This window comes from Acanthaster planci, linkage group LG03, assembly GCF_054643075.1.
Source record: "Acanthaster planci isolate LZ-2023a linkage group LG03, COTS_SCS, whole genome shotgun sequence".
NCBI lineage: Eukaryota > Metazoa > Echinodermata > Asteroidea > Valvatida > Acanthasteridae > Acanthaster > Acanthaster planci.
This window is the reverse complement of record NC_141779.1, coordinates 76,925-89,147: the sequence shown is the minus strand read 5'-3', so window position 1 is coordinate 89,147 and position 12,223 is coordinate 76,925. Positions and strand designations below refer to the sequence as shown.

The 12,223-nt window shown below is 38.3% G+C and overlaps 1 protein-coding gene across 3 annotated transcripts in view; it reads right to left on the bottom strand.

Annotated features, from left to right (window-relative positions):
* Positions 1-12,223, bottom strand: part of LOC110990575 (nucleolar pre-ribosomal-associated protein 1-like) — a 65,700-nt gene that overhangs the window by 42,756 nt on the left and 10,721 nt on the right. For all 3 annotated transcript variants that reach the window (XM_087134420.1, XM_087134421.1, XM_087134423.1), the window contains exons 5-10: positions 7,454-7,647; positions 6,713-6,846; positions 6,277-6,484; positions 5,454-5,591; positions 3,981-4,118; positions 1,695-1,836 (exon numbers count right to left, since the gene is read on the bottom strand). In XM_087134420.1, coding sequence (XP_086990546.1) covers positions 1,695-1,836; positions 3,981-4,118; positions 5,454-5,591; positions 6,277-6,484; positions 6,713-6,846; positions 7,454-7,647 — 954 coding nt within the window. The remainder of the gene's footprint in view (positions 1-1,694; positions 1,837-3,980; positions 4,119-5,453; positions 5,592-6,276; positions 6,485-6,712; positions 6,847-7,453; positions 7,648-12,223) is intronic.

The following is a 12,223-nucleotide window of genomic DNA, read 5'->3' as shown; positions in this document are numbered from 1 at the left end:
AGGTGGCACAATGCTTGTGAACAGGTGTCATGAATGCCAAAAGCTAAATGTAGGGAGTCCGGTTTTACTGGTCACGTCCGTCCGTGTGTGCTGCATGCACATGTTCGTGTGCTGTAGTTAAATTGTCATTGTACATTATGCTCTGTATAGCGATTATGCCATTGTACTGTCATTGATGAGATTGTGGGGTATTTAAAGTGTGCTATTTTTGTAATCCATTTTCATTAGGCAGTGAACAAGACACTGATATTAGTCACCAACTGCTCCTGTGGTTTGCCTAATAAATTCTAAGGGACTCTGACCTACCTTCTGAGGGTAAGAGGTTATTTTGATTCAATTTCCATAATCATAGCTCAATATATTTCTAGGTCTTTGAATAACACAAAAGAGTTTTGTCATTTGTACCATTTTGTAACATACATTGTACTCTTAGCAGTCCATTCCCACTAATTCTATTCTTATCTTCTGTCAATAAGGTTTTTTATTTTCCACTTTCTTAATTTTGGTGGGTTTTATCTATTGTCTGATAAAACCGATCATCTGAGGATTACAACAAGAAGTGTCTGTCATACACTCACCCGTCCCCTTGCATCTTACTTTCTTAATTGTGGTGGGTTTTATCTATTGCCCGATAAAACCCATCATCTGAGGATTACAACAAGAAGTGTCTGTCATACACTCACCTGTCACCTTGCATCTCACTTTCTTAATTGTGGTGGGTTTTATCTATTGTCTGATAAAACCCATCATCTGAGGATTACAACAAGAAGTGTCTGTCATACACTCACCTGTCACCTTGCATCTCACTTTCTTAACTGTGGTGGGTTTTATCTATTGTCTGATAAAACCGATCATCTGAGGATTACAACAAGAAGTGTCTGTCATACACTCACCCGTCCCCTTGCATCTTACTTTCTTAATTGTGGTGGGTTTTATCTATTGCCCGATAAAACCGATCATCTGAGGATTACAACAAGAAGTGTCTGTCATACACTCACCATCCCCTTGCATCTTACTTTCTTAATTATGGTGGGTTTTATCTATTGCCTGATAAAACCGATCATTTAAGGATTATAACAAGAAGTGTCTCTCATACACTCACCCGTCCCCTTGCATCCTACTTTCTTAATTGTGGTGGGTTTTATCTATTGCCTGATAAAACCGATCATCTGAGGATTATAACAAGAAGTGTTTGTCATACACTCACCTGTCCCCTTGCATCTTACTTTCTTAATTGTGGTGGGTTTTATCTATTGTCTGATAAAACCGATCATCTGAGGATTATAACAAGAAGTGTCTGTCATACACTCACCGTCCCTTGGCATATTACTTTCTTAATTGTGGTGGGTTTTATCTATTGCCTGATAAAACCGATCATCTGAGGATTATAACAAGAAGTGTTTGTCATACACTCACCGTCCCCTTGCATCTTACTTCATTCAACCATATTTTAGGAGGGTGCCACTGGCGAGGCCACTTCATAAAGAATGTGTGCAAGTACGATGTCACCACAGTTTATGGAGTCCGATCCGATTAGTCTATACTTCCATGTATACATATCTCTGTAGTTGGGAAGTTTGAAAGAGCCCATAAAACTTGACCACTTCCGAGTGTATGTACATTTTGTATTTTTAAAGTCCTCTTTATTTTGCATGACTGTTAGACTTATCAAGTTATCCCTACACGTAGCTTACCCTCACCAGCAGGTGTCTTCTCTGAACCAGCAAAGCCTGCCTCTTGTCCAGTGGTGGTGATTTGTTTGCTACTATCTACATCCACTGATCTATCCAGTGTCTTCTGAAGTAAGCTGACATAGGAATCCACATCTGGCAAGGACTTTTGATAAGCAGAATATACATATAGTTTAATAACTTTCACAATAAAATTGTAAAAAACAAGGAACAACGTTTAAAGTATTAAATACAATCAATCCCAGGTATGAACATGTTCTGGTTACCTGTATGTCTATGACTTATGATGATGAACAAAGAAATTAACTGGAAGTAGAAAGTACAGAATTTTGCTCAGTCAATTTATTTATTCTTTTTTATAATTAATACATGTACGTGTATGCAGCAAATACATGCACACATAGTAGGGTCTTCTATGGTTTCTTAAGACCAACTCCAACGGTGCTGATTTTTCTCACATTGACTCCTATTCAGAAGAACCAAGTCTAATAAAACTGGCACATATCAATATCTCCTTTGCAACACACGCTTTTGTGTTAATAAAACACAGTTTTTGTATCTATTTTTCCTGGGAGTCCAGTCTGCAGTTTTAAAAGTGGACGAGTCGTCATGACTCATTAGCATCTGATGAATATTGATGTCTGTGATGTATTACCGTGGAGAGGACATACCAAAGTGCGCGCACTGTATGCATCCATAGCACGCATAGCTGCGAATGACAGCACGAACTTGAAGAATACTCTCATTCTTCGGAAACTCAAAGAATTTCAATCCCAGTTCTTTCACAGAATTTCTAGTATGTCCACCAAGACGTATGATTTGGGCATTATTGTAAGTCATGAAGAAAAGAGCATCAACTCTCAACCGAAAAGAGATCATGCCGCACAGTAGAACCTGCACACAGATCGATCCCTGACACGCGGTGCACGCACATGTAGCTCCATTTTCAAGTATATGTATGTTCATAGCACAACCAGTCGTGCCAGGGATACCAATTTCAATGTTTTCTCCGGTATTACATCATACAAATTCCGTTTCTCAACAGTGCCACCGGTGGTCAGATTGTGGAAATTTTTCAAAAAACTCAAAGAAAACGTTCAAAAGTTTCGGCAAAATTACTAAAAATATAGACGCAATACAGACATGATTTGGTAATGAATATATGACTTATTAAACACTAAACGCAATAAAATTTTATTTTCAAAACTTTTAAAACAGTTGGAGTTGGTCTTTAAGTGTTGACATCACCTGACTTGTCTGATCAACATAGGCGATGTAAAATGAATTGTAAGCCACTCTCATTGTCTGACCTCTTTTAATTCAGCTAAGTCAAGCAAGCACAGCACTCATGCAAGTGGGCGCATTCACCCCCAAACAATGAAACAATCCCTAAATTACAGAGCCAAAGTGAGACGTCATCAAAAGAGGCTTCTATTGCATGCTCCCAATGACTTGTTTCCATTTTGCCAGATATGAAGAACTTTAACTCATTATTCCGACATCTGTAGCAATCACAATTTTTTCGTTTTTTACATAATAGATTGTTTTAAATATATCTAAATTTCATTAAAAGTGAAACTGTGAATGACTAATGTGTCTGATTTTTAAATAAAAAATCAGCTCAATACTTCCAATACTCATTTAGAAATGACAATATTGAGGTAATACTGCTATTTGACCACACTGTCTCAACCATTCCATCATTTCATGAGCTCTACTCAGACTAAGTCAAATGATCCTCTCACCTTGATAAGAGCTTGAAAATATTGAGATACCGGTAGTACGGCTAACATTTGTCTGTACCGAACATCGCCTTGGCTCTCAATATTTTGTGCACAAAACCTACCGAACATTATGCACTTGCAAATCAACTGAGATTCGCCACAGCATGCATCAGACATCGATCCTGAGCGGTAGCTTCACGACTTTTAGGATAAACTAAATATCAATTTTGTAACTTAAGCTTTCATAAAAACAAAAATAAGTAACATATACATTTCTAGAAACCTCAAATGTGACTGCAACAGCAAAACATCACGAAAACAGCGAAATCATTGTATCACAAGAGGGTGCACTTCAGTTAGACAAGAGAGGGCGCTATTCAACCTGGCAACGAATTGTTCCGCAATAAATTTCACAATACTGAATGACCACTGTACCGAACATTTAGCATGGATTCCGTCATGTTCGTTATAGCGGCGTCCCACTGTACTGCTGTTTGACCACACTGTCTCAACCATTCCATCATTCCAAGAGCTCTACTCAGAATAAGTCAAATGATCCTCTCACCTTGGTAAGAGCTTGACAATATTGAGAGAGTACTGCTGTTTGACCACACTGTCTCAACCATTCCATCTTTCCATGAGCTCTACTCAGAATAAGCCGAATGATCCGAAGTATGCAGCAACTGACAATCAAGCTGCTATGCTAGAATAAAATTGAAATGTACAAGTACGTGAGACAGCTGTTACCATTACCTCCCAGGGGTCATACAGGTGTTTCTATATTAAAGTGCTATTGATTATCACTCCTCATGTTCTCCATTAAGTGGTCATCATGACACACATTGCTTACATGTACATGTATCCCAAACTTATTCCATTACCATAATGAGAAACCAATATCATTCACAATGTTGTACGCCACCAAGAGGATGACATGGAAAGGACTTCCTCACAGTGCATAGTTGGAAAACAATCGACAAGGTTCTATTTAACAGCAAAATTGAATAATAACTTGGATTGTTCTCAATGTTTGTTCATCTGGGTTGAAGATTCACTAGTATTCTTGAGCGTCAGTATTTTAATCATGATGGCAGTTCCGTGGGGCAAGGAATTCCCTGATTGATCAAACATTCCCTAAAGTTGTCTGCTGAGATCAGTATTTTAATGAAGATGACAGTTTTTTGAGGTAAGGAATTCCCTGATTGGTGAAACATTCCTGAAAGTTGTCTGCTGAGATCAGTATTTCGGTGAAGATGACAGATCTGTCATGTCTGTGAGGTAAGGAATTCCCTGATTGATCAAACATTCCCTAAAGTTGTCTGCTGAGATTCTCTCAAATGCAAATAACATCACACTGAGTTGGCCATGTTTTTGTCAATGCGTCAACTTATAAAATGTCCTTTCTGTCACATTAACAAGCATCGTACAACGGCATTTTATAAAGAGATCAACATTGAAATGACTCCCATACACCCAATAACCAGTGCTGAGTCGATCACAAGTGTAGTCCCAAGTCCTTTCACAGAGGTTAGTAACACTTGTTCACAAAGGTTAGTCTCAAGGAATGGGATGGTCAATGACAAAGGAATTGTGATGGACTGAATTAGGACAAACTCGTTTGTATGTATGATATGTAAGATTTGATGCTTTGCATGGTAACAGTTTACCTGAGATGTAGGCTTGCGAGTACACCATGGAATTGATCTCTTTTGGAAGAGGTATGGTTCTTAAACATCCAGTTAACACTCACCGGTTCTTCTAAGAACCACACCTCTTCCAAAGAGATTGATTCCACGGTGTACGGTACATGCAAGCCTACTTCTTATGCATGATGTATATACACAATATATAAGGTCATGTGGTACTCCAAATATCCAACAAGAATATCAGATTGCTAATAATGAAAGCACTTATAGTTACTGAAATATCACATATGCCTACATGTAAAATGTACATGTTATAAACTACACAAACTACCTGTGGCCAACACAAATCCAAAACCAGTCACAAATGATTACACAGCAACAAAGATACAAACCTTAACAGCCTGAGACAGAAGAACTGGTGTCAAGACTGTTGGAATTGTGTTAGTCATTGCTAACTGTACCATGTAGCCTGTGGAAACATTCTTAGCATGTAGCAATGCTGAAGGAATCATGGACTGGCCAGACATAATCTGAGGAGCAAATAATTGAACTTCAAGATTTGTAGCAAGATTCAATACATTACAAACACTCAAGTACCAAGAATAATGGCATCACTGACTGGGATAATCTGTGGGATCAAACTTTAAAAGTCCATCTACATGTATGCAGTAAGATTCAATAAGTAGAGTAGTTACATGTTGTGAGTGCTAAGATGGAAAGAATTACAGACTGGCCTGACAATTGGGGAAATTGAATCACCTCAATACATGTCATCAAACATTTCTTTTTCAAAGCATTGTTACATACACAGCGACATGTTTGTCTAAAAGACAGACATTTAAAGAAAATAACATATATTTTATTCAGGAACAAATATTATGGTCAAACATGGAATTCTGCAAGGACTCAAATTGATATACCCGAACTATTTCCGAGAGAGTTAGCCACAAGTCACTCACAAACAGACCTAGTCTCTTGGAAAAAGATTTTTCCAAAACTGAAAGAGGTTGCAAAATAAAAAGTTCATTAAAGGCAAAGATTTATTGCAAGGTTCAATATAACACAAACACCTGATTGCCAAGCATGATAAACAGTCCTAGTCACCTAACCACTCAGAAAAACAGATTCTTCTCAATGTAAATACAGCCACAAACTGAGCATTCATTTAAACACATCAATGATGAAGTGTTCCAAAATACAACAAATTTTACCTACGTGTAAACTAACCTGCTCAAGTACTTCCATGTTGTCAAGCCATGATGCAGAAGATCTCAGTTGAAAGGACATCTTACACTGGGTTAGGTACTGGTTGACAATATCAGGACATGTATGTAGAATTTGAACGACCAGCTCCAACATCAACTCATCTTTTGTGGCATTATGAAGACTCAATAAGAACTTCAGCAAAACAGAATTGTAATTTCTGCACACAAAAAAGAAACAGGTGCAACAGTACTATTATTCTTTACATCACATGGTAAAGGATGTTGATGAAAAATTGTCATGATTCCTGTTACCAGGTTTGAATACAAAGTTGATTAAAATGTTTTAAAGGGAAATCTTTATAAATTACCTGTAGTTCTCAAATGTAAGGTGAGCGGTTTGCATGGGAGTATTTTGTACATGTTGACATCACACACCTAAAACTTACTTTCCTGACAGTCCTAGAGAGTTGTCCAAGAAATTGATGCCATGTTTGAGGTCACACGTGACTTTCAGTAGAAACTGATGACAAAGTTGACGTATCTCTAACACTTGGAGATCTTCATCAATGTTAGGGTCATGCTGTAATTGGAATTTAATTTTCCTTTTTTGGTCAAGTTGTTGCTATGAATCCACATCTGATGCCCATAGTAATCCTATTACTGGTGGCACAGTGGCACTTGCCAAAGACAGAAAGTACAAATATATACATTCATCTTTGATAATTTTTCTGTTTTAAGTCAATCACAATGGTCCCCACCATGAAAGTTAGCCATCAGGAATGTCCAGGGAAATGTCACTCTGTGCAGGTCAAGGCCTTGTATAATTCTTTAGCCTGTTTCTAGAGTTGTAAATAACTTTTCTCCAAGTCAATTCAAATTGCAATTTAAGTCCAAGTCAGTAACTCCAGTCAATAACATTGTGTGCATTTGCAATATCAAACCTTAATATGATTTTGGTACAATTTTACAAAGCAAAGTGTGATGCCATGATGTTTAAATGTAACATCATGTGAGCTGTCTTTGGGTATAAAAAAACCATCAAGTTAAATATCTAAACCTTGAAAGGGAGTTGTAAAATTTGTATTGAATTAAACAACAAGTATGCAATGAGCAAGAATTTCTATAGCTACTCTCTTGGAAGCATCTGGTTTTAGACTACATCTAAAAATCACAATCTGTAAACTTACCATTGCTTCAGAACTGCCCTTCCATACATACAATTCAGCAACTTGTTGGAGGGTGTAGTTGTTTAGGATGTGAAGTTTCTCTGTCTTGGTCACTGCTGGATTGCAGACTAGGTACTGTGTCAATGTCACCAGGATAAGCTTAATATTACACGCTCGATCATGTCCAAGCTTCTTGAAGAAACACTTCAGAAAGTCTGAAACAATACAAATGAAAAACAGCACAAAATGGGGGTTACTGACAAAAAACAGGCTGGTCAAACTTATTGGAGAACTATTGTGAGAAAAATTAAAGCAACACAATCCTTGATCAGAAATTGTAACTGTAGTAAAGTAAATAATCACAGAGCTGTTATCAAAAGGGTTTTCATGACTTGAAATAATTAAAAGCAGATATACATTGTACGTATTTGGACCATGTTTCATTAAAATGATCAAAGGATATGAAGGATATGCTAAATGCACTAAAAAGAATTCAATCTGCAATGTGTAGAGAGTACTTGATTAAATTAGTTTCAAGTGAATCTTGTCTTTTAGACTTTTTTCAAGACACAGATTCCACCACCAATCTGTGCCATTCACATCCACTCTAAGACCAATCTCATGCTAGGCTGATAGCATACATACATTTATTCCACCACCAATCTGTGCCATTCACATCCACTCTGAGACAAATCTCATGCTAGGCTGATAGCATAGGTACATTTATTCCACCACCAATCTGTATTCACATCCACTCTGAGACAAATCTCATGCTAGGCTGATAGCATAGGTACATTTATTCCACCAGCAATCTGTGCCATTCACATCTACTCTAAGACCAATCTCATGCTAGGCTGATAGCATAGGTACATTTATTCCACCAGCAATCTGTGTACATGTAATGTGGCCAAGTGGTCAATGAGGGGAATTTTTCCATCAGTCGTTTGGTCAGTGGTTTTTCTGAGGGGGTATACAGTGTACACATGTACATGTATATGGTAGATAAGGTACATGTAGTACACAGTGCATTTGAAGAACACGTGAAATTCATGAAAAGACTTTCCATTTGCCCCAATGATATTTTAGCCTATAACTTGTGCATTTAAATGAGGAAAAAATTGCAATATTTTGAACAGCATGTATGTAGCGAAATCCAAGATATTAGGTCCAGTTTATTAGACAGTATGCAAGGCCACTCCATGTGACATCAAGCGACCAAATTACCTGACAAAACACAGTCACAGTGCCTGGTATTATACTGGTACGGCTATATCAATCTATGTTGCAACGAAACTCAACAGGTGTTTCATTCCCAACAACATTGTCATCACGGCTACCATGACTGTGTGATTTCTAGAGATCCGTTTTCATCTTTGAATTAGTCAAGATATATATTTTCAAATGTATTTGTTTTTCAAAAATCTGACATCTCCCACATATACATACATGTAATTACGTGTATTCACTGTAAAGTTTGCTATCTTGCGCCGCTATACGATCTTTGGTGCAAATACAGGTGCACTAGCAAATGCAACGTGCAAGTACACCTGTAGGTTAGGGGTTAAAAGGTTACACAACCCTAATCCTTAACCAAAATTTAATCAACCATTTTTGACCTAAGTTTCTGCAACCTCATGCACTCATGGTTAGCAAAATGCCCATTTCCAGCCACAGGTTTATTGATACAATAGAGCATGCACAGTATCATCTTCAATATTCAAACTACGTTATGCACATGAAAGCACAAGTGCACCGTTGGTGTATATGTTTGTATTGGACAAAGAAATACCATGAGCAATCCTAAAACAAGCACAAAAATGCTTGTTTTCTTTTAAAACGAACAAAACAAGGCTCCACCAGTAGCCTGTGTTCTAATAATTGCTATACACGTTACTGTAGAGCTTTATCACTGACAGAGGCAGTAGCTTGTGTTCTGATAATTGCTATGCATGTTACTGTAGAGCTTTATCACTGACAGAGGGCAGTAGCTTGTGTTCTAATAATTGCTATACACGTTACTGTAGAGCTTCATCACTGACAGAGGGCAGTAGCTTGTGTTCTGATAATTGCTATGCATGTTACTGTAGAGCTTCATCACTGACAGAGGGCAGTACCTTGTGTTCAGATAATTGCTATGCATGCTACTGTAGAGCTTTATCACTGATAGACGGCAGTAGCCTGTGTTCTAATAATTGCTATACACCTTACTGTAGAGCTTTATCACTGACAGAGGGCAGTAGCTTGTGTTTTAATAATTGCTATACATGTTACTGTAGAGCTTCATCACTGACAGAGGGCAGTAGCTTGTGTTTTAATAATTGCTATGCATGCTACTGTAGAGCTTCATCACCGACAGACGGCAGTAACCCATGTTCTAATAATTACTATGCATGTTACTGTAGAGCTTCATCACTGACAGAGGGCAGTAGCCTGTGTTTTAATAATTGCTATACACGTTACTGTAGAGCTTTATCACTGACAGAGAGCAGTAGCCTGTGTTCTGATAATTGCTATGCATGTTACTGTAGAGCTTTATCACTGACAGAGGGCAGTAGCCTGTGTTCTGATAATTGCTATGCATGTTACTGTAGAGCTTTATCACTGACAGAGGGCAGTAGCCTGTGTTCTAATAATTGCTATACACGTTACTGAAGAGCTTTATCACTGACAGAGGGCAGTAGCCTGTGTTCTAATAATTGCTATACATGTTACTGTAGAGCTTCATCACTGACAGAGGGCAGTAGCCTGTGTTCTAATAATTGCTATACATGTTACTGTAGAGCTTCATCACTGACAGAGGGCAGTAGCTTGTGTTTTAATAATTGCTATGCATGTTACTGTAGAGCTTCATCACCGACAGACGGCAGTAACCCATGTTCTAATAATTACTATGCATGTTACTGTAGAGCTTCATCACTGACAGAGGGCAGTAGCCTGTGTTTTAATAATTGCTATACACGTTACTGTAGAGCTTTATCACTGACAGAGGGCAGTAGCCTGTGTTCTGATAATTGCTATGCATGTTACTGTAGAGCTTTATCACTGACAGAGGGCAGTAGCCTGTGTTCTAATAATTGCTATACATGTTACTGTAGAGCTTCATCACTGACAGAGGGCAGTAGCCTGTGTTCTAATAATTTGCTATACATGTTACCGTAGAGCTTCATCACTGACAGAGGGCAGTAGCCTGTGTTCTAATAATTGCTATACATGTACATGTTACTGTAGAGCTTTATCACTGACAGAGGGCAGTAGCCTGTGTTCTGATAATTGCTATGCATGTTACTGTAGAGCTTTATCACTGACAGAGGGCAGTAGTCTGTGTTCTAATAATTGCTATACACGTTACTGTAGAGCTTTATCACTGACAGAGGGCAGTAGCTTGTGTTCTAATAATTGCTATGACACGTTACTGTAGAGCTTCATCACTGACAGAGGGCAGTACCTTGTGTTCAGATAATTGCTATGCATGCTACTGTAGAGCTTTATCACTGATAGACGGCAGTAGCCTGTGTTCTAATAATTGCTATACACCTTACTGTAGAGCTTTATCACTGACAGAGGGCAGTAGCTTGTGTTTTAATAATTGCTATACATGTTACTGTAGAGCTTCATCACTGACAGAGGGCAGTAGCTTGTGTTTTAATAATTGCTATGCATGCTACTGTAGAGCTTCATCACCGACAGACGGCAGTAACCCATGTTCTAATAATTACTATGCATGTTACTGTAGAGCTTCATCACTGACAGAGGGCAGTAGCCTGTTTTTTAATAATTGCTATACATGTTACTGTAGAGCTTTATCACTGACAGAGAGCAGTAGCCTGTGTTCTGATAATTGCTATGCATGTTACTGTAGAGCTTTATCACTGACAGAGGGCAGTAGCCTGTGTTCTGATAATTGCTATGCATGTTACTGTAGAGCTTTATCACTGACAGAGGGCAGTAGCCTGTGTTCTAATAATTGCTATACACGTTACTGAAGAGCTTTATCACTGACAGAGGGCAGTAGCCTGTGTTCTAATAATTGCTATACATGTTACTGTAGAGCTTCATCACTGACAGAGGGCAGTAGCCTTTGTTCTAATAATTGCTATACATGTTACTGTAGAGCTTCATCACTGACAGAGGGCAGTAGCTTGTGTTTTAATAATTGCTATGCATGCTACTGTAGAGCTTCATCACCGACAGACGGCAGTAACCCATGTTCTAATAATTACTATGCATGTTACTGTAGAGCTTCATCACTGACAGAGGGCAGTAGCCTGTGTTTTAATAATTGCTATACACGTTACTGTAGAGCTTTATCACTGACAGAGGGCAGTAGCCTGTGTTCTGATAATTGCTATGCATGTTACTGTAGAGCTTTATCACTGACAGAGGGCAGTAGCCTGTGTTCTAATAATTGCTATACATGTTACTGTAGAGCTTCATCACTGACAGAGGGCAGTAGCCTGTGTTCTAATAATTTGCTATACATGTTACCGTAGAGCTTCATCACTGACAGAGGGCAGTAGCCTGTGTTCTAATAATTGCTATACATGTACATGTTACTGTAGAGCTTTATCACTGACAGAGGGCAGTAGCCTGTGTTCTGATAATTGCTATGCATGTTACTGTAGAGCTTTATCACTGACAGAGGGCAGTAGCCTGTGTTCTAATAATTGCTATACACGTTACTGTAGAGCTTTATCACTGACAGAGGGCAGTAGCCTGTGTTCTAATAATTGCTATGACACGTTACTGTAGAGCTTTATCACTGACAGAGGGCAGTAGCCTGTGTTCTAATAA